Source organism: Poeciliopsis prolifica, unplaced genomic scaffold (genome assembly GCF_027474105.1).
Source record: "Poeciliopsis prolifica strain line A6 unplaced genomic scaffold, Auburn_PproV2 SCAFFOLD016, whole genome shotgun sequence".
NCBI lineage: Eukaryota > Metazoa > Chordata > Actinopteri > Cyprinodontiformes > Poeciliidae > Poeciliopsis > Poeciliopsis prolifica.
The window spans coordinates 5,975,670-5,998,032 of NW_026562391.1; the positions used below are offsets into that span (position 1 = coordinate 5,975,670).

General features: G+C 38.4%; 2 protein-coding genes across 5 annotated transcripts; one reads left to right on the top strand and one right to left on the bottom strand.

Moving 5' to 3' along the window:
• Nucleotides 1-5,288: 5,288 nt before the first annotated feature.
• Nucleotides 5,289-11,932, top strand: LOC129367025 (germ cell-specific gene 1-like protein). Its single transcript, XM_055041218.1, has 5 exons — nucleotides 5,289-5,891; nucleotides 7,739-7,786; nucleotides 10,162-10,314; nucleotides 10,482-10,593; nucleotides 11,267-11,932. The coding sequence occupies exons 1-5, from the start codon at nucleotides 5,615-5,617 to the stop codon at nucleotides 11,559-11,561; spliced, it is 885 nt and encodes a 294-aa protein (XP_054897193.1). The 5' UTR covers nucleotides 5,289-5,614; the 3' UTR covers nucleotides 11,562-11,932.
• A 174-nt stretch (nucleotides 11,933-12,106) lies between these two features.
• Nucleotides 12,107-22,363, bottom strand: tmc5 (transmembrane channel like 5). 4 transcript variants are annotated; one of them, XM_055041751.1, is made up of 21 exons: nucleotides 22,272-22,363; nucleotides 21,800-21,879; nucleotides 20,982-21,160; nucleotides 20,384-20,461; nucleotides 18,782-18,898; nucleotides 18,566-18,668; nucleotides 18,190-18,271; nucleotides 17,838-18,098; nucleotides 17,249-17,391; nucleotides 17,009-17,153; nucleotides 16,386-16,538; nucleotides 15,997-16,163; nucleotides 15,645-15,720; nucleotides 15,449-15,546; nucleotides 15,260-15,355; nucleotides 15,102-15,177; nucleotides 14,367-14,500; nucleotides 14,103-14,279; nucleotides 13,533-13,611; nucleotides 13,281-13,373; nucleotides 12,107-13,193 (listed from the first exon to the last, which is right to left on the bottom strand). In XM_055041751.1, the coding sequence occupies exons 2-21, from the start codon at nucleotides 21,871-21,873 to the stop codon at nucleotides 12,609-12,611; spliced, it is 2,916 nt and encodes a 971-aa protein (XP_054897726.1). In that variant the 5' UTR covers nucleotides 21,874-21,879; nucleotides 22,272-22,363; the 3' UTR covers nucleotides 12,107-12,608. The 4 variants fall into 4 exon arrangements, with proteins under 4 accessions (XP_054897726.1, XP_054897725.1, XP_054897727.1 ...); XM_055041750.1 differs by having other exon boundaries at nucleotides 21,800-21,941; XM_055041752.1 differs by lacking the exon at nucleotides 20,384-20,461 and having other exon boundaries at nucleotides 21,800-21,941.

Here is a 22,363-nt window from a genome sequence, read left to right on the forward strand (position 1 = left end):
GCTCTGCTGACGTTTTCTGCCGCAAATAATAAAATGCCAGGCATCTGTCAGGATATGTGTGAGAAACGGCTTTACTCTGTCGGGTATTAGTGGAAATACGCAGGATTGCGTGAGCAAAATAAAGAGATGCATATAGCATGTTGTCACAACAGTAGGTGACATGTCCTCTGTGCAGATTGGAGGCAACAGCTATCCCCAAACAATCATCCTCCTCCTCCCCCCGTCCCTCTGCCTCCTGCAACCCCGTCATTCATCACCGCAGATGTAAAGACGCACGACCACAATGATAAAACCACTCAGTCAACAGTTACTGTCACTGTAAGCTGATTTTAGAGCAGACAGTATGATTTCGAGGATCAGTGAATAGCAGATTACAAAGCCTAATCCTATGGGGCAACGTGTTAAGAGGAAAATTCTCCTCTTATCAGCTTTGAGCAGAAGTTGCCCCTAAAATACAAATGAAGTCTGTGTCGGTCAAGAGCCTAGAGTTCAATGTGTCTCACTCTGAAGCTGCACACACTTTTGAGGTATCAAAGGGGAAATCGATCGATGCGCTGCAACAGCAATTAATCTCCTCTGACATTGATACTCATGCACAAAGCAGAAAACCCAGGATAAGTTTGTGCACTTTTCAATTTGCAGCCGAGCTGCTGCAGGGGATTTGAGGCCCCACCGCACATGGATATGATGTGATCTTATGAAGAGGAAATAAATGCATCTTTGTTTAATCTCTGCATTTACATGCATGTCAAAGCTACGGCTTTGCGTGCTTAGAGATTTAGAAATGTTAAACTTTCCATCTTTTCTCTCTCTCTCTCTCTCTCTCTCTCTCTCTCTCTCTCTCTCTCTCAGTTCCAGACTTAGGAAAAGCTGCAAGGAAATGTGTCATCACTTTATCAACTGAGAAAAAAAAAAGAAATCTGTGGGATCAGTTGAAATCCAACAGCCACAGAAATCTATTTTGGGTTCTGGCGCCTGTAACTTATGTAAGATTTCAGTGTGGAATTTGTTGCTCTTTTTATATAAATGATCAGATGTTGCTATTAATAGTATGACTCTGTTGCAGTTTGTTATTTGGAGTGCGAGAGGTAAAACTGTCGAAATGCGAGTAACTTTACATCAGTATAAGTTTGTTGTCATATAACATTTTTGAATTAACTGCAGGTAAATAAAAATTAATAATATATTTGTAGACAAGGCTCCAATTAGAACCATTATGCCAAATGGATCCAAGATTACGAAACAAAAACAAATCTGTGCAAAACAAATTTAACAAGTCAAGGTCGTACTTTTATGGCCGAAAAACCTTTTCAAACACTGATTCTTCTGGAAGCAAGGTTTCTGTGAAGCCTCTAGGTTTTCTTTTCCCCAAAAAACTTTGTGAATTTAAAAGTATAATCTAGAAGAGAAATATCAATGTCAATCTTAATCTTGCAGCTTTAGCCGATAAAACACTTGATTTATCATTTTTTTAGTGCTTCAAAATCATTACTGAAAGCATTCCTCTGCTGCGTCTGTGACGTGTGTATGACATGTTACTTTATCCGGTCTATTTTTCTTTTACGGGATCAGCGAGTGCATCTGCGTTTATTACACCACACTGTGGGAAACGACTTCAACTGTGTCAACTGGAGAGCTGGGATTAACTTTCTGTTATTGCCAGAAACCCAGGAGACAACCTTTGACCACCCACATGGACGTCATAAGTGTGTTTATCAGACAGCGGCCAAGTCATTGGTCTTCCAGCGTACTGCTGATATGAGGCATGAGGCTCTTGTCAGCTGGTGGCAGCGACTACTGGGTCACTTAAAGAGACAAATTGCGTCTTGAAGTAACAGAGTCCATGATTTAACTAGACTGGTCTCTGAAATAGACCAGCACAGAGTGCCTTCCAAACGTAGCAGCACCCCTACTAAAGATCTATTAAATATTATGATATAACATCGTGTTTATTGCTGTGGCATAATTTCACACTAAAAAGCTTGTAATAGCCACTAGTTCCCCTTTTATTCATAATTTGTACATTTACAATGGGAGAGTCTTCTCCATTTGGGAATTTTCATTGATATACATAGAGAAGACAACTTGGCTTTGTGTAAACGACATGAGATTGCGGTCGCAAAGGTCGATAATGTCCAAAGAACAATGCCTGTTTAAGTCTCAATGTGAATAAGAGGTGGATTTGAGAGTCTGACTCTCAGCATCTTGGTTTAGGCTAAATAAGGGCATATTTATTTCAAAAGGTTTTTCGGGAATTAAAAAAAAAGACAAAAACGGACAAACCTCAGATTACCAGAAATGGATCTCCATCTACGTACATATTTGGGGGCTTGTTCTTCTTCCATACCGTTTCACAACAGTGTTGTGACACACAGAGAGTGAGATCTTTGGCCAGTCCTCTTATGGTGCTGGTTTCTCTTTCATGCTGTCTTCCAGGCTAAAACGTTCAGCTCTGGAAACTGAGAGAAAGGTTGATTTTTTTTTATTATTTGAGCAGATGCTGGTGACCATCATCCCACTGAAAGACCTAATGACGACCTATTTAAGTTTACTGGGAGAGATCAGCAGGTTTTTATTTAAAATCTCTCCATATTTCAAAGAGTTTATGACATCATCACCACTAATAAGCCTTCCAGGCTCGTTGATAGAGACCCAGAGCATCACAGGTCCCACACCATGCCTAGAGTGAGCCTGAGGCTCTTTCCCTCATATTTATTCTTTTGTTATGCAGTAGATCCACATGGAGTGCTCGCTGAAAATTTTAAAGTAAAATCTTTAAAATAGCTAAATAAATAATTAATAAAGAAATCTCTGTCTGATTTGCAAGTTTTGTGTTATTGAGTCCCATTTAAAACACTTAAAAAAAAAAAAACTAAATTACCCTTTAATATTTTTGTCAGTTTTCAGATTTTTGTTTTCCAAGAGGTGAAGATATTTTTGCAGACAATTACAGAAGACAATTTTCAATTGAGGGATTTTTGTAAGGGTTAACAGAAGTTAATCATAACCCCGTCAAATTTAGGCTGAAAGTTGTCTCTTACTTTCACAAACATGTTTCCAGACACTGTCCCAACTTAAACGCGAAAGACAAATTGTGAAGGAAGCTAAAGATCAGAGTGGCGACAAGGAGGCCGTAATGGCCTGCAGGGTGTCACTGAAGATAAACAGTCAAAAATACTTGTGGAAACATGCAAGAAGTTGATCTGCAATTGTCTGAAAGGCTTGACTAATGTAGTGCCTATTTATTATTATTTTTCTAAAATAATATTCTCGTGTTGTCTTATTATCCTTTGGAAGATATGTCATTTCCATTCAGAATTAAACATAATGCCTAAATGGAAAAAAAATCTGCTGGTGTGACTAATTTTAGGTGTCACTGTATTTATTTGGTGACATTTATCGCTGGTCTGAAAGGCTTGACTAATGTAATGCTGATTAGTCGATTTATACTCATGGGAGTGCATGAGTAAAATTCTTAAATACTGTCAGTATCACCAGTGGCTCGTTCTTCAGAATTTGCAGCGCCTCAGCTGACCTGATTTATGAGTTTTCATCGAGGCGTTGGAACAAGAATTAGCCTCTGGGGTTAAAGAAGTTGGCATACCGCTGAGGTAACTCACATGTTCAACCTGTCTGACGACCCAGTTTGTATTGGGGTTAAATACACCGGCTCAAATGATTTCTATCTTCACCTTTTGCTGCAGCAGACCTCACGCTGAAAACCAGCATGTCTCCTTCAGGTCAGCCTGCAGGTCAGGTTCTCCGAAAATACGCAGAAATGAAACGCAGTTCAAGGAGGAAAGACGTTTAAACGCTTTCTGTGGGGGATTTGAAAATAATTAGTGTGCAAGGATTTTAATAGGTTTAGTTAATGCCGCAGAGTCATGAGAGCGGACTGCTTACGCACACTCTTGGACACTGTGCGACCGGGAATCACTAAAAAGTCAAAGTGTAGCATTTTTAATTTGGTCTTGCTGAGTGTTATATTTTAATTCTCAGTGAATACCTGCTTCAGATTCATTTCCCTTAAGCCTTTCTCCTCCCTTATCTTCTCTCTCTGTCCTGGTCTGTCTTTCTCTGGTCGGATTCTAATTTCCCTTCACTCTTGTCAGTTTGGGATTAGGCTGATGTTATCTATAGGCAAACACACATCTGCCCTGGGATTAATTACCACCGACTATTGTGCTCATGATTACATGCACTTTGAAAGAACTGGATGGATGACTCCACCAGTAAGACGCTACACGTTTTATCTGCTTTATTTTTATTTTTTTTTTTAAAGTAAAGACAAAAATGACATATCTCCAACATTCATGAGAAAGTTTTTTTTTCCCATTACAATTTATTCTGTTTTTGCTTCTTTTTTTCTCTCTCTCACATTAAAACTTCATCTTATCAAGTAAATGTTTATGTATGACAATGATTAAGAAGATTAATAAGGGTGAAGGCAAAAAATCTGTTTTCAAGTAATGATTTTTATTTGCTATGATAACAAATCTATCCAAGCCAGTCTGGACACGTTGAATCATGCAAACCAGACACCTCCGACTTTTGTGAAAAGAGACCAAAGTGGATGCAATTCCTGTTTCATTTTAAACTGGTTCGTGGCTTCAGATCTGTTATCAGTTTCACTTCACCGTTTCACTTCATGTCAAACTTGAAGTAGTAGCACCATCATGCTGTGCGAATACTTGTCAAAGAATGACAAGGGAGGTTGGTCCAAATCGATGGGACAATGAATGGCTCTTCACATGGTAGCCCAGGAAACAAAACATGTTCAAAAACAACAACAACAACAAAAAACTGCGCCTTTGGAGAAGGTTCACCATCCAACAGGACAATGACATCGACCTTGTAGCTGCAGCAAAAATGTTTAGAAACGAAGTATATTGACGTGTCAAGGTGGCCCAGTCAAAGCCCAGACCTACCCAGACTGATTTGGGAATCAGTAGCAAGACTTTCTAATACGACTCAGCTTGAACTTTTTTTGGGAAAAGGAATAGGGGAGAAAATCAGTAGAGCATAAATATAGCTGGAGCCCAAAAGTCTTACAGTGTCAAAAGGTGGCTTTGCAAAAAACCCATTTAACATTTCTGCTTTGAGATCAGGAAAAAAAACAGTAATGAAGTTGATAAAATGGTAAAAACAAAAACAAAAAAAAAACATGATGACTCCTGTTATAAAATAAAATAAAAATGGGAACCATGTCTTGGTGGTTGCATCTATTCTCGCTCTGATAATCGCCTGCATTTGGCGAGCAGTTTGTGACGGATTGAGGGAGAGGAAGGTCCTAATGACAGCGGCAGCCAGAGGAGAGCACGAGGAGAAAATCCCACACTGATGCAAACGAGCATCAAATCCTCTGACAACGTGACGTCTGCGCGCGCTCGTGGTGAATTAGGTGGAAATGAATCACTTTGTCTCCTGTCTGAGCGCCTCGCTGGAGACGTAGCCTGTCCGTGGACGGCATTTGGCAACTTGTCGGGTGTCCAAATGGGACCGTCTTTCCACCTGGTGCGCTCGCGCGTCTCTCCCGCCTCGCACCCATGAACCCCTGGGTCCTGCGCGCGCCGCTGACCCCGCTGCCGAGGCTCGTGCATCCCTCACGCGGACAATGAAGACGAGGACCCTCCTGTCGGTGGGCCTGAACTTCTTCGCCCTGTTCTTCGCCGTCACTGCCTTCATCACCACTTACTGGTGCGTGGGGACGCAGCGGGTGCCCAAGCCCAAATGCAGCAAGCTGCGGACGCACCAGTGCATCGACTACGGAGTGAACGAAACGGACCCCAACAAGGTGGTGTACAGCTGGGAGACCGGGGACGACAGGTTCCTGTTCCGGCAGTTTCACACCGGCCTTTGGTACTCGTGCGAGGAGAACATCCACGATGAAAGTAAGAGCAGGTCTGTGCGCGTGGGGCTGTGTGGACGTGGATAAAGAAATCTGAGTTGGATTCTGGGAAGATGAAAAGTATCTGAGAATGCATTATATCGCATCTTCATTTGTATCATGTCATAACTTTATTTATTTAGTTATTTATTTATTTAATTTCTTTATTTATTTCATATGGAGCTTGTTTTTTTTATCTAAAGTTCTTGTTGAGTACTTTTCAGAATTTAAAAGCCTGTCTGAAAATCCAGTGTTTTAATTAGGCCTTCATTTTAAAAATTTTGAGCTCTTTTTAAGTTCTATAAAATCCTGTATTTATTTATTTATTTATTGCTATTTTAGCGTCACAATTACATTATTTTCGCACCATATTGTTTTTAAAGACATCACATGCTTTCTAAAAATGTAAACCCCTTGAGCCCATCTGTACTAATTAAGTTTGTTTTGCTTTTTGCACTCATCTGATTTTTTCACTCTATAAGTGCAATTTATTTTATTAGATTTTGAAAAAGGTGTTAGCTAAAGGTATTGTCTTCTATGTAGTTGTCGACCAAACCTATAGTAGTGCTTTTATGATATCCGAGACACTGCAGAAAATTTTAAAAAGTTAAAATTATGGTAAAATACTGTCAGCTGAGGTTGCTGGAAATGCAAAACAGGGGGAATCCGTCCAAGACAAATTGTTTATTGGTTTGTTCATTTTAGCTGCACTGTAGAAAAAAAATACCTTTTCACAGAAAGTCACAGGAGGAAAAAATATTGCAATGTATTGTAAAAAAATAACATTGCCTGTAGCTTTTTATGGTTATCTGCTATAAAAAAAAACATTTATAATTTTGTCATTTTTCCAGTAATCTATTGTTATTGGACAGAAAAAAGATAAACCCTGGTATGATAAATAATTTTTATCATAGCAGGTTTTATCAACCGTATTAAATTCTGTTAATTTGACAATAAATTACAACATTATATTTTGACAAGTTGCATTTCACTTTAAATTCCTGGCCAAAGCAACCGCCAGCATTTTACCACTTAAAACACTGAAAGTGTTTTGGCCTGAAGTTGCGCATGTAAGTTTCATTCATTTAATTAGTTAAGCTTACTTTTTATAGAAACGTAAAGCAAACCTATTTGACAGCTAGAAAATAATTCTGAAAGAGCGAGACCTTTCGATGTCTGGCCAGAGTGGAGCTGTTTCATGTCCTTGCAGACATGTTTTCATCCCAGCAGCTCAAGTTAATGAGGATTATGTAACTGGGGGCCTTGATGAGTTTTTCCTCAAAACAGCTGTTGCCGCCCACCTGATTAAACAGTTCCACTTACAACAAATCCAGCGACATGCGACGCCTGATTGAAGACAGAAGGAATCTGCTCAGAAATACGTGCAGAAATCCGTGGTGTCAGAGGTCCTTTTTCTATCCTGTTTGTTGAACTGCCTCCGGGATGTCACAGTTTTGAACATCTGTGATTGGTTTTACGCTGCCTGTACTTTTCTGGACCAGATTGAGCAGCTCTGCCAGCACACCATCTGGTGACACTGAATGGGAGGTCAGAAAAGGACCGTCTCTGTCATATGTCTTATCTTCCACGTGGAGTTTATTCCTTCTTGAACTTATGAACTGTGATTTTTTTTTTTTTACTTAACAATTTACCAGGTCACACTCTCAGTGACCTGGACTGAAACCAGGAGTCGAAGGGGCATTAAAGGCTTGACTAATATCTGCAATGCTTTTGTTTGTGATCTTGAGGTGGTTTTCTTTTAATTTTGTCATTTATTGAATCTCCACTGTGAAAATGTTTGTGTGACACACAGTGCCATCATTACAATTCGTTTCTCTTTCTGCCTTGAAGGTGAAAGATGCCGAAGTTTCATCGATTTAGCTCCTGCATCAGAGAAAGGTGACTATCTTCTTACGCTATAAAAAGTACTTTCTGTCTTTGCTGCTTTTCATTGCACTTAAATGCTTCAGATCATCGAACACAGTTGAATATCAGACAAAAATAACCTGAGCAAAATCAAAGCGCAGTTGTCAAAGTGATGATTTTAATTAATGACAAACACTAACCAAACCAATCTAGCTCTGTGTGTGAGAAAAGACAATAAATTAACTGTTTTCAACTAAATTTTGGGGGTTTAGTTTCATTCAGACTTGATCACTCTCAGACCTGCAGATGTATTAGTCTGTAAGAAGGTTTGGAGACTCCAGTAATAATAATGCTGCTCATTATTGTCACCAAAGGAGGAAAACCTGGAACGATGGTGAAGGAGTGGTTTGCCTACCAGATTAACTCTGTTTCAGTTCCTGGACGACTCGTCCAAGAACACAGAACATCATTTAAGGCTCTGCAGTCGACACTTGCCTTGGTTAGAGTGGCTATAGTTTGTGTTTAAACCACATGAAAGAGGCTGGGGGTTGGAAAGACGTAAGCTATCTGACCAAAATAAACACAAAAGTTAAACTCATGTGATGTATTCTGAAAAACTCTCTCATATCAAACAATATCATAACTTGATGTCCGACCATCAACTTTTGGCCTTAATGTCAAGCTCAGAATCTGACTGAGGATCTGTGGCTGGATCTTAAACAGACCATTTATGATCAAAAGCCCTCCTGACTTTTTCACATGAAGCTCGTACGTTTTGCTTCAGGTGTTTTTACCAAGGAACGAAATGAAATCAGAATTTATAAGCTTCTGTAGCTTTTTGTATTTACTCAAGTTTTCTTGGCTGGTGATTTTCTTTTTATCTGAAATATTAAATGAAGAGAGCATTTTGCATGAACTTCTTTGCTTCGCACACTTTGCACCAACTAGCAATAGTTACTAAAGACCTATATTGTATAATGAGCTTAGACAATGAGCACAGAATAAATCCCACTAGTTTTCCCATAGTTTTCTTCCTGGAACAGAGATAAGTTGGCTTTATAATTCCCAGTTAAATTTGGACTTTCATTGTAACTGTAATGCTCCAAGTCTTATAGATTATGGTTCAAACTGGAAGGCAAAATACTAAAAATTAAATGAAATGTCCTGTAAAAATGGCATAATTGTTTTTGCTTCTTCTTTTATTCCTATTTATCTCATAATGTCAAGTGGCTTTGGCTCAGAGTGAAAATGTGTGTGGCAAAATTTTCTGGTAAAATAAGAATTTAAAGACAATAATTTTTTCTCAATATATGAAGATAGAAGAAGGCGCTGAACAGTTCAGAAGGTTCATATCAATAAAATCTGAGCCTTAAGCCAGTTTGTGATCTCTTAACCTTTAAGTAAAACAGAATCGGAGTTGTCTCAAACCCGCTCAAACTTTAAGGATTATCTCTGTCGAAAAAGTTATAATATTTGCCAATATAATGAGGTAATTTCCTACCAAAATATTGCATACACATAAAGTTTTTATCAAACTGTCCTTGAGCCAAAAAATTATCTCGTCTGACATAAAAACTCAATATAGTCACGTGATACTTTAGAGCGAGGTAAGCATTCTCCCCTATGGACACTAGGGGATGCTATTGACACTACTGAATTGTGCTGGGAGGATTTGTGCTATATGTCTAAAAGCCTAGTTAGCCTAGAGGATATAAATAGAGTATATATACTATATATATATATATATATATATATAGATAGATAGATAGATAGATAGATAGATAGATAGATAGATAGATAGATAGATAGATAGATAGATAGATAGATAGATAGATAGATAGATAGATAGATAGATAGATAGATATATAGATAGATAGATAGATAGATAGATAGATAGATAGATAGATAGATAGATAGATAGATAGATAGATAGATAGATAGATAGATAGATAGATACCTGCTGCAATCATATTTAATGATATTCTTAGTCTCAACATGCGAACATCTAAAAATTTTAATCTATCGTCTTTGCTAAAGATCCAGTATTTCTTGGAGGCTCCTGATAGTTTGGAGGCCCTGAACATAATCATATGGCTTTGGGCAGACTCTGTTTTAAATAATGGTGAGTTCACTGGATTTGGGGATATTTAACATATTTCCTTCCTTTACCAGAGTAATATGCTTAGCATTAAATCATGAGCAGTCTGACATTATATTTTGATCTTCATATGTTGTCCAAAAGCTGATTGTATTTTCCAGATTCTTCATATGGCTGAAAAAAGACTCAACCTCTACAACCTAGAAATTGGTTGAGGTTCGGTGTTAATTTTAATGTTTTTCTTTTTTTTAAGAGTTCTAATCATGATTATTTTACTGAATTGTTCTTGGTAATGACATGTTTTTCACAGGAATGCTGTGGCTTTCTGTGGTTTCTGAGATGTTGTACATTTTGCTGCTGATGGTGGGCTTCAGCCTCATGTGCATGGAGCTGGTCCATTCCAGCAACGTAATTGATGGGCTCAAGCTCAACGCCTTTGCTGCTGTGTTCACGGTGCTCTCAGGTACTTTCAGCTTGTTTAAGATAAATTAATATGTAAAACTCTACATTTAAGTATCCAAATGCATTTATGGACACAAATCATCCCGTGTCTGAGAAGTTCTGTACCTTTTTTGACTGTGACATAAACCAGATGATGTGACAGTGGCTCTACTACATATTTGATCTCAGGTCTTCTTGGCATGGTGGCTCATGTGATGTACACGCAGGTCTTCCAGGTCACTGTCAGCCATGGTCCACCTGACTGGAGACCCTACAACTGGGATTATGGGTGGTCTTTCTGGTAAGATGCTGCAGATCCACACCAGATAACAAGTTTTTTAGTTCAAGGTTTCTGCAATCTAAGTTTACAGGAAGTAAATCTGTACCTTTCTCTAGCGTTATTGTTTGCATTAGAGGTATTGCAGGATTAAGCTTTGGTAGGATTAAGGCAGGATTGAGCTTTGGTATCTAAGGCTGCACTGCAGACGTGACCGCAATTATGTGACAGGATAATAAGTCTTCTGCTTTGCATTATAGACAGTATGTGTTTAATGCAGTTGCAAACAGACATTTACATAATGCTGTATAAAAAGACACTCCCCCCCCCCTCACTTTCTGGCTTTGAATCAGACTGAACTTTTGCTGTTTTATGTCATTTCCAATTTGTCATGATCTGTAAGTGCTTGTGTTTTTGGGAACAAAAAGAGCAGTCAAAGGATTAGTCAAAGGATCACTTTCCAAAGCTTACTGAATTCCAGTGTAGTGCCATGACAGGACATCACCTCTGTAAAATACAGCCACAAGCTTTCTGGCTACTAAATTGTGTTTTTGCTGCACTTTTTTGTGATTCCTATAAGTGTAGAGAGAGTATAGTATATACTGGTTTTCTTTCTTGTAAATTTAAGTTCTGACACAGCAGAATAAAAACACCTAATTTTTCACAAAACAAACTCTCTTCCTGTTTTTTTCATCAGCTTGGCATGGGCATCTTTCACATGCTGTATGGGCGCATCAGTCACCACCCTCAACTCCTACACAAAGACCGTCATCGAGTTCAGACACAAGCGCAAGACTTTTGAGCAGACCATCAGGGAGGAAAACGCACGCGAGGCGTACGGATACTACCGGAACAACTCCTTGCACTCCATCTCTAAATCTGTGGACGTTTACTCCAGTCAGTCCCTAAAAAGCGGCAGGAGGACTCCTATACCTGCCACCTCGTTAGACTTTGTCGACCTCGCAGGATCTCTTGGGGAGGAACAATGCTGATATGTTATTTTTGTTCAACACTGCCTTAACTGAAGCAGATCAGGCAGCTTCAAGTCACACTTGGAAATAAACTGGGGAAAAAACGGACAACTCCTGAGATCCATGAATATACATGTATTTTCTTTTTCTTTTTTGTGAAACTGATTATATTGTAACATATAAAGAAATGTTGAGTTCACCCATACAACTGGAGTGAGTGTCTTCCGGTTTCTCACGGCCCTGGAATGGATCAGATTGAAAGACCAGAACAAACTAACTGGGTTTTCAATGTGGTGAACTCTAAATCATAAGGGTTTTTCTGCAGTGTTGAAAGCAAAGATATAACAGATCTAAAAGCTAAACCACATCTCTGAAAAAAGCAGGTTTTATAGAACGAGCTTCACATTTTATTTTGTTAATCATTACTTTAAAAAAAATAATTTTCTATAATAGTTTAAACTATTGCACTTTCACTTTTTCAGAACTTTCTAAAATTCTTGTGAATTAAAAAAAAGAACAAGCTGCTCCATCTCCAGAATCTTTTCATTTATTCTTTTAAAACATTGATTGATATTATAAATATAGAGCAAGTAAAACAATTAACAGGATGTGCAATGAAATATTATTTAACATAGTTAAAAATATCTACATACACACTAGCCAGAAATAAAATGCTCAACAGTACAAAGATGATAATTAAGATAAATTAATTTAAATAGTGTTTTGTCCATGCAAAACATAACTTGTTTTATTTTCTAAGTGGTAACAGTTCTAGATAACCAACATTAATACAAGAAGTTAATATTTGTTTCTCTTTTTTAAAGATTGCACTTAAAATGGCACATGATAAACCTCAATGTTCATTTCTATACCTCTATGCACATTCATGGACAACACACTAGAACCGACATATACTCGTATAAAGAGGTGCCCCTGCAGCTCTTATTCTCTAATTGCAGTATCTCTCCCTTTCCAGCTGAATTAAATACATTTCAGTCGAGAGAAATATGGAAATGATTCATAGCACAATATGCGATAATGTTTTCCGTTGAAGTCTGAGGCTTTTGGTCAATAACCATCATCATATTCATTCTGGGCCTGTTGCCGGGCCAACATGGCCTGGATGAGAGCGCTGGAGCCGGGAGCAGCCGGGTTTTGCCCCGGAGGTCGGATCCTCTGATTCCTTTCCTCTTCCTCTGCTTTCTGCCTGGCTTGCATGACTTGAATCATTACACTTGATACGGGGGATGAAGCATCAGGTGAATCATCTTCTCTGTCCCTTTCAGCACTTTGTCTGACTTGGATAATGGAACTGTTAACTGGGTTACTTCGGTTAAAGTGGGTCGTGCTCCAGTATCCATCAGTCTCTTCAGCCCTCTGTCTGGCTGCCTGGCTCTGCGCCACCGCATCGAGGGAAGGAGGGTGTCCATCGGTGAATTCGTAGACGTTTTCATCTTCTCTCTCAACTTTCTGGCGGGCCAGCATGGCCTGCATCACGGCGTCGGAGCTGGAAATGTCAGACGGGACTGAAACGCCACTGGCACTGCGTCTCTCCTGTTCTTCCAGCTGCTGGCGAGCGAGTAGAACCTGGACCACTGCGTTTGAGTTGGACTGACTTCCAGAGGAGCGCTCAGCTGAACGTCGACTTGTGTGCTGAAGAACAACAAGACATTAAGTAAAGTACAAAAAAAAAAAAAACTGGAGACAAATCTGTTTTGAATAGAAACGTGCAAAGCATACAGTTGTCCGTTTTTTGGGTTTTTTGTCAACTTTCGGACAGGATTTTTGCAGCTTCTGCAGCCTTTCTAACAGGAAGGACTTGTCTTTCCCCTCCTGATGAGTAAAAAATATGTAGAAAAAAAATCAGACATGTTTGTAAAATCAGCACAAAATATATATGATATATGAACTGGACAAAAAGAAAAGAAAAAAAAAAGCAAAATGAAATCAGTATAAGTCAAACATTCATTCAGGTGGACAATTTGAACCTACATTGATAATCTGCTTTCTCAGAAGAACAATGAGCTCCTTTCGGCCCTGAATGAGCTGCCAGAAGATGTATATGATGACACTGGGACACAGAAACATGACAAGGATTGTTCACACTTTGAGAACTATTGCACAAATTAATGAACAATGCACTCTGCATTTAGAGTCCCTCGCAACAGCAACCCTAATCCATAAACTTTTCCACATTTAATCACTTTATGACCATTAATGGTTTTATATTTTAATCAGACTCTATGTGACAGTGTTTTACTGCCACAGTGAAATAAAATACATCAATTTATGTATTGGTCTTGCACAGTCGCAGGATCCAGGAACATCCTAGCAAGAATCTATGCAAAGGAACAACATGCAGAAAGACCCTGAGCCAGGATTTGAACCCACGACCGCTTTACTGCAAGGCAACAGTGATACCAGCTGTGCCTTGATAGATCTAAATAAAACTATTATGCTCTTTCTTCAGTTGGTCTGTTACATAAAATATGGCGAAAAGGTAACCAATGACAAGAACGTTTTAAGACTCAATTAATAAAACATACACAGACGGATGCTTACAGAATGATGATTGTGCTAAGAATGTAGAAAATTTCACTCCTGATGACATTTTGGTAGATCCACCCAACCCACTTAGTACTAGAACTATTATTGTTCACGTCATCGATCCACTCTCCAGTCACACTGAACGTGCTGTTGAGGCCCCGGAAAGGGCCACACTGCTCCGAAGGGGTCAGGCTGTGGTGGGAAATAGGACATCATCATATATGACACAACATCGAGCCATAACACGGCTTCGCGGCTGTGAAAGTCATGCTCATTTACCTCCAGGAGATGTACGCAACGATAGACAGGGCTCCCACAAAGAAAGGAAAGAAGAGGAGAAAGATGAAGATGGTTTTCATCTGAGCCGCCCTGCCTGAACGCCGTGGAGGCTGGCAGTTGTGAGTCAAACTGACCTAAAGGAGGAGTGGAAGCACATATTGATGAACATTAGCCAACTCCCATTGGAGAGTTGGTGACAAACACATGAATACAACAGCAAGAAAAACAACAAGCAGGTGTAATTCTACCTACAAAATGTACAATAGATCATACAATTCAAAATGGAAAAGTTGCTTGGAGAAGACATGCTGGTCCCTCGGTCATGCAGCCCTGGAGAGTGAGTCATATCTTCACTCAATTAAAGCCTAAGCATTGCATCTATATTTCACAGAATAGAAAAGTTTTGAACTTGAAAAGCATGATATTAGAGGCCACTGTGTTTGTTCATTAAGCGTTTAACAATAGATCTACCCAGAGTTGCCTCGTAAATCAAACAAAGACCAATTGATTATCCTCATAATTGAGAAACCAGAGCGCCCAGTTGCATAAAAACAAAAATGAAATCTTTTTAATATAGCAATGAAAGGATTTAAATTAATTATTGACAGAAATGAACAAAGAGTAACATGAGACCCTGACGGGTGAATAGTGCGGCTTCGTTAGAAGTGTCATTCTATCTGCCTTTTCTATCCAGGTGTCATTGTGATATATAGCAGGTTTTAAACCATTACTTACCTTTTTCAAGTAAAACAAGATGAAGAACTTGAGAATCTGGATCACAGGTAACAGAGGAGAGAAGTAGATTCCAATCCTAATAAGAGAAAAACTCTTACTGAACTATCTCCTATAATCATCCAAAGAATGAAAATAAAAACTGCCCCGTATGTTTTTACCAGGCCAGAGTCTGAGCATAAATGATTTCCAGGACATTTCTGGCTACGTCGAACTCTGGCACTCCTAAACGTGGTTGTATCTTGGTCCCAATCACACTGTTACAAGAAAATGTATAATGTAGCTATCATTAAAGAATAATCCTCCATGCTTCAGTGACGGTAACGTAAATGGAAAAATCTGCTACTCACTTGCTGAGAAACTCTCCAAATAAGGATCCAAGGATCAGAAAAATGAAATCGATAATGACCAAACGGTACAAAGCCTGTCCAACCATGGGCTCCCAGCACTGAGAGAAAACAAGTTTTTGAATGAATAAACGCACAATGATTTATGATTTAAAAAAATAAAAAAAACAAGCAGGAAGGGATGTTAACAAATACATACTGTGAATTTCTGAGACACTGTATTCATCCAGTAATAGCACAAAACACCCAAAATGGATATCCTGAGTAACACATTTCTAAGAATGAAAAAAAAGACAAACAAGTTATTGTCTGGTGATAGAGAAAGTTAATTAAACAATATATCAGACCTGAACCTTTCTTTTAAACACTTGAACAAAATCAAGGTTTATTCAATGCAGCATCAGAGTAATTGTCATGGTACAATTGCTAATGGAAATATCTTAGAAAGATTCAAGCCACAACTTACAACTGAAGAACAAATCTAGAAACATAGGTTCATTTTGTTCTACTGTCCTAAAAACTTTAGGACATATGCACCCCTGACACCTCACCTGAACAACAGGGCATAAATCTGTTTGCCCTGGCTGGAGTACTGCTCAAACTTGTTGAAGAGGGAGAAGAAGAGGGGAATGACCATATTCATCAAAGACACCACAAAGGGAACCAGGAGTGTCTCTGCTTCCTTCAGTGCGGACCAGGTTTCGGTGTCTTCAGCCCGCTGTAAAGAAAACAAAGAGACAATCCTCAGAGATAAACATTGTTTATGAGACTAAGTCTACGCATCTCTCCTGACAAAAGACATAAAACACAACTTAGGGTAATGGCACAGGCTGACTAGATGCTGTAACTGTTGCTTTGAGAGTCAGTCCAGGAAATAACAGTTCTCTGTTATTGGATTTCGATCACCATAAGAGCATCCAATAAGAGCACTCTTACGTACCTTGTTTTCGTATTGGCAGAGATAAAAGATGCTAGCTCCACAGCCAACAGCTAAGCCGGTGGAGAGGAGCCAGGAACCAAGATAAATCCCATACTGCTTTAGTTGTTCAGAAGTTGTTTGTCGCTCTCTGTGTGCCTTTTCTGATAAAGACTCCTGGAATAGCAGCAAGACAACAAATATTGCACTGCAAATATTGCAAATATTGCATTTTGTGCTTCAACAGCAACAAATTATGTACTCCACAAAAATATTTAAAAGCAACCTGATATTTGTAGGTCTCTGACCAATCTCTCTGCAGAAAGTTGATGCATGTCTAAACTCTTTGCATCAATATGTGTTCATCTCAGTTTGAGATTATTCATGCAGCTGAGTTGTTTTTGTTCATCCTTTCTTCGTCACCAAACTACTAACAGTTGCATATGTGATGCTCAGTCGTAAAAAATGGTGCTGGATTTTATAAACTTATGGTCAGAGAAGTTACTGTGACATCTGAATTCAATTATTTGAATGGATGGGTGAATGTTTTTGGAGTTTTAGTCATTTCATTTTCCTAGTGGGTCCACCTATTACAAAGATTAAATGTTAACTTTCTCTCCAAACATCTTCAGAAGAGCAGGAGTCACCTTCAGCTGGATTCGAAGGTTGTTCTTACGCTGGTTCACTGCTTTCTCGTTGGTTATGCTGAAATCCCAGCTGCACAAAAGCTGCCATGCACTGTTTGAAGCTGGGTCTGCCAGGGCATAGTTTTTTTTAAATGAGCTCGCCATGCTGCGTTGGGATGAAGCCAGATTGCAGAAAATGCGTATGTAACACAATGCTGAAAGGGTCAGGTGAAAGAACTGACTGAAGTTAGAACGACGTACCTGAAAATGAGCACGACTCCACACAGCACCATATAGACCGAGATGGTGAAGAAATAGGCGAGCTGCATGTCGTAATCCACCAGGCCCCTAATTGTTTCATTGCTGTAGCTCCCATAGTACATAATGGTGTAGTTGAAATAACCCTAAAGGAGAAAGAATATATGGACGACACTTTTTTGGTAGGTTTTGTACATTTTTACAAACTAGGTCTGCATTTAGTCAGAGCTTCTGCTATTTTATGAACTTATATTTGTGCTTGTCCATCATTCATAGAGCAAATACAGAGAACTATATGTTTAAATCAAGTATATGTTAAAATTTATATGCAGACTTCAACTGACTGGTTATTCTGAAGACATAAATGCCAAACTGAAGATGGTGAATAATGGGTTGGGTTAGTTTGATCAAGTAATTATATTAAGCTTTAATAATATTCAAAATATAAGATTGAGAAAGCCACCCCTTATTAGGTTGAAGATGAGTTATTTCCAACCTGACTGGACCTCTCTGAACGTCAGCTTCAGTAAGCATTGACAAATCATATAAACAACTCAAAGAGGCGTCTTTCCAGACATAGAAATCCACTTACAGCTCCGGTGAGTAACTCCAGACCTCTGAAGCTCACATTTGGGGATACGTTGGGTGAAAGGTCATAAACCAGGAGCGGGATGGTAATGAAGCCAAAGTTGACCAGGAAGGAGAAAATGTTGAACAAGAGAAGCCACTTTAGAAGCACAAAATAGTTGAGAACACTGGAGCCAAATTTGCCTCCGATCTCCTTCATGACGCCGTGCCAAAGCTGCAGGGTCTGCCTGGCGGACTTCACACTGTAACCAAACCTTCGTACTGACTGAAGCAGAAGCAAGCAGCACAAAAGCACACATAAGTATACATCCTCGTTACACTTTTGAATGAAGTTTAAGTACAAAGAAAATACTGACCAGTGACACATTTTGAGAAAAATCTGTTAAAGATGTGAAGTGATGGGACCGTCCTGAAGACTTGAATGCCATTACTTGTGTCCTGTGGAAATACAATGATATAAGATCACAAATAAGCACAAAGCTCTTATCTTACAAGTTGTATTTATTTTGTTGGTTCTCTGCAGTCCATAGGGTTACACAAATCACTATGGTGGGCCGGATTTGGCCCGCAGACCTTGAGTTTGAGCTTTAAATACAAAGTCACAATGGAAATAAATAAAACAAACAAGTATTTGCATAAGCTTGGTTTTATGGTTCCCCAAAAGGTTTGATGATTAACTGAGTGCATTGGAATGACTGGGTTGTTTATCACCCTTTATTACTCTCCACAAACCTGACATGTTTCTTCTCTTCAAAGCTCACAGGCAGCTCCCGGATCTTCCTGATTTGCTCCGTTGTCGACAGGGCAACAAGCTCCTTGATGAGGTTTTGCTCCTCTGTCAGACAAGAAACAACAAGATGCCTCTTTCAAAGAACCATCACCCAGTACGCAGATCGGGTGACGCACTTTGCACTCGCTGTAACCAAACACCCAGCGATGGGCTCGTACCATTTTCCATCTCGCTTTTGATGGCATCTTCTGTGACAGTCGCATGGGCAGGATCAGCGTTAGGAAACAAACTCATCCGTCTCATTGCTGCTCCTCTCCATCTCATTGTCATGTTGCCTGTATGAACATGACGGGGGGAAAAGGACCAGACGTTGTCATGGCTGAGTACTGGCAATGCTGATGTTTGCATCAGTTCATAAATTCATTCATTATTGTTGTATTTTTATAGAATGCTTGTCTTTTTCATTTTTTTTTTTTTACTGTAAACCAATGCAGTGATAAAGAAAAGGAAGTCAGCGTCAGCATATTTGAGAATGTTTATGCAACATTATCTTTATTTCTGATTAAAAGCTGTGATACTGAAACTGCACACTGCATTTAAATATTACTGTGCCAAGTGTGTCACTTGATTGATAATATTTCTAAGTAGGACAGGTGTAGAATTATCTTTACAGATAATCTTTTTGATGATTGTATCCTCCGGATTAAGTAAAATCTTGTTATATCAGATACTCTAAAATATTCACCTTATTCATATTTTTTTACTTTGTAAATGATGAATTACTAAAACAACATTTCATCTCTCTTTGTCCTGTGGGAGAGTTCTGGTTTGGTTTGTCTCTGAACCTTTTGGGGAAAAAAAACATTTTTTGGAAGAAATATGAAAAGCTGCCAAAATCAAACAGAACAAAAAACGACACTTGAAATAATTTCTCATAATTTACCCAGCATGACATATATAGCCTACACATGTATATTTTAAGGAACTATAAGCAATCTGTGTCATTTTGTGTGAGCCTGCTTAGTCAGATTAAAATGGTCAGGGCATCAATAAAGACATCTGAACAACTCAAAACAATGTGCACAAAAACTTCACAGCATCGTTCAATAGGTGTGATCCATTATAACAAACAAAAATGTAACAAAATTTATATAAATTGTTGAAGTTTTAGGCTTGCAATATAACTGTAAAGGTATTTATAGTATAACAAAAGTCACAAAGCCAAAGAAATCTGTGGTGTATGATATGCTTCTTTAAGTAAACTCATCATTAGCCTTTTCTGCCTTCAATGGTGTAGCATACGTGATCTGATCTACTTTCATTTTCAACTGTCCAGCATATTGAGGTGAGTGAATCCTCATTTCTGCAGACAGCATATTGTCATCTAGTCCTCTATACGTCTTAGGCTTGCAGTACAAATTAAAGTCCTGTTACCTTAAAAGACACTTAGTGCCTGCAAAAGCTGACTATGGAAATGCTTCAGGACTCATTTCACATCATATAATTTATTTCTTAACATAAATGTGTTTTTAGATATGACAAAATGTATGGTAAGATAAGAAATAGTGTGTGCTTGAGTCACAATAAAGTTCAATCTTCTTTATTTTCTCTGCCAGCTTCCTCGTTCTCATTGATAGTTAGTGTCTCAGTTCTGCAGTAATGATTATCCAGTGGGGATTTCTAAGGAGGTTAATAATCTAAGAGAAGCTCCTGGTAAACAGAACTTAATGTGCATTCAGCAAAAATATTACAGAAATATCCTAAATGAATACATTTAGTAATTAAAACGTCTGAGGGATAAAATTGATGAAACACACTACCGGAAATTGAAGAATGAAGTTGAATAGGAGGTAGGCGATCATACTGAGAGTCTGGGTCAATCTGAAATGTGTTGTTATCTGAATGATAAAGTGCAGAGAAAAGAAAGAATTCAAACAAAATGGATACAAAGAGACACACAGGTAAGAAAGCAAACAATCACTAACAAAACATTACTAGAAGTTTGATGGGATTCAAAGATCCACATAGAAAAGAAGGGTAAAATAACTATTTACATAAGGGAAAATCAAGACTACAGAAGGAAAAAATGATCATGTTAGCAGTATCACCAAAAATGCCTTTTAGCATCAAATGTCAAACTTATTCTTTCGTCTCAGCTTTTGCAACTTGAATTAAACCGAAGTTGTTGCATGTAGAAACAGTGTTTGAAAGACACAAATAGCTTGGCTTAAAGCCAAGGTATTTAATGTTCAACCCAAAGGGGAGATTTTAAATCTTTGCCCTGTTAAAGTAACTTTGTTGTAAGCAGTCTGTCCGGTTCTTTTGACTTTATGTTGGTGAAACAAGATTTTGTGAAGGAAAAAAAAAAACAAAACAAGGTCTAATTTTATCTTCGCAGCTCAGTTGGGATTCACTTACTGGGGTAATGTTGCAATGGAGAACTTCCCAGGTGTGTGGGGATGAGCCCCATGGGGATGTTTTCTCTCCCACTCCAACCATCCCCGGCTGCTCCCCACTCACCATCATCTCTGGGCTCAACATCACGCCCCCACTGGGCTGGGTCTACTATCGCATACGGATTGGTATGCTGGTGTTTCCTGGAAGACCCGAATGCCAAAAGATGAATTGCTCCAATTCAGCTTGCTACATTTTCATTAAAAAAGTCTCTAATTCATGGTAAAATACCAGTAGTTGTGGAATTTTTTCATTTAGATGCGACATAATCCGTGAATATTTCCCCGTATATTTACAGTAAAATCCATAAATAAATACTGCCAATCAAAGCCGCCAGTATTAAAACGTAAATTAGAGACTTTTTTTTTTTTACTTTGTATGTTTATGATTACAACATGCTTGAAGTTGATATTCAAACTAGAATATTTCAGATACAAACAAGATGTATAAATATATTTTTTTATGTAAGATTGATCATGTTATAACACTAGATTTTATGAAACACAGAAATTAAAGTTTTTATAAAAAGCCAATTAAGAATTTTAGTGAAACAGTAAGCAAGTCATGCAAACATGACCTTTGAGTTCACGTCATAAAACTTACAGTCGATTCAAAAAATACACCTTCATCACTGCCTGTTTCTTTAAAAAATTCAATTTAAACTCCTGGGTTTCGGTAATGTAGAATACTGCAGGATTTTTAGACCAAGTTTTATAAAATTAAAGAACACTCCCACATAAAAATAGAGAAAAAGACATAGACAGAATAGTGGTCATACAAACCTCCTGTCAATTTCCAGAGTCTCACTGTCATGGTAGGCTGGGTTGAAAACTCCACCGTTACTGTAACTCGTCATTAGATCCTTAAAAGCAGAACGTTTTATTCTTCAAAAAGTGGGAGTTTTAATCAAGTCCTGATTATGTCCTGCGAAAAAAGGGGACAGAACAGTCAAATCAACTGAATAAAACATTTTACGTCTAATATTTTCCTTTGAACTCCTTATTAAATTGCCCTCATTCTGCTTTAATATAGCCGAAACAAACAGTGTCACGTGTTTAAGCCAAGTGGGTTTAAGCAGAGTGACAGCTATATTGTTAGAGGAAAGCATGTGTAATTTAATCTTCTGCTCTAATCCGCATCTGTTCATCATTAATTCATTGAGGAGGATTGGTTTCTGCCACATATAGGGCCGAATAGCTTCTGACAGAAATTCAGCTACATTAAATAAAAACATTATTATTAAACTCTTCTTACCTTTTAGTGGTCCAGTGGAAACTGTTTGAAAATATTGTTGTAGTTAAGGTCTTAGGACTCCTCCAGTCCATGTAGGACAACCCTGATGTGTA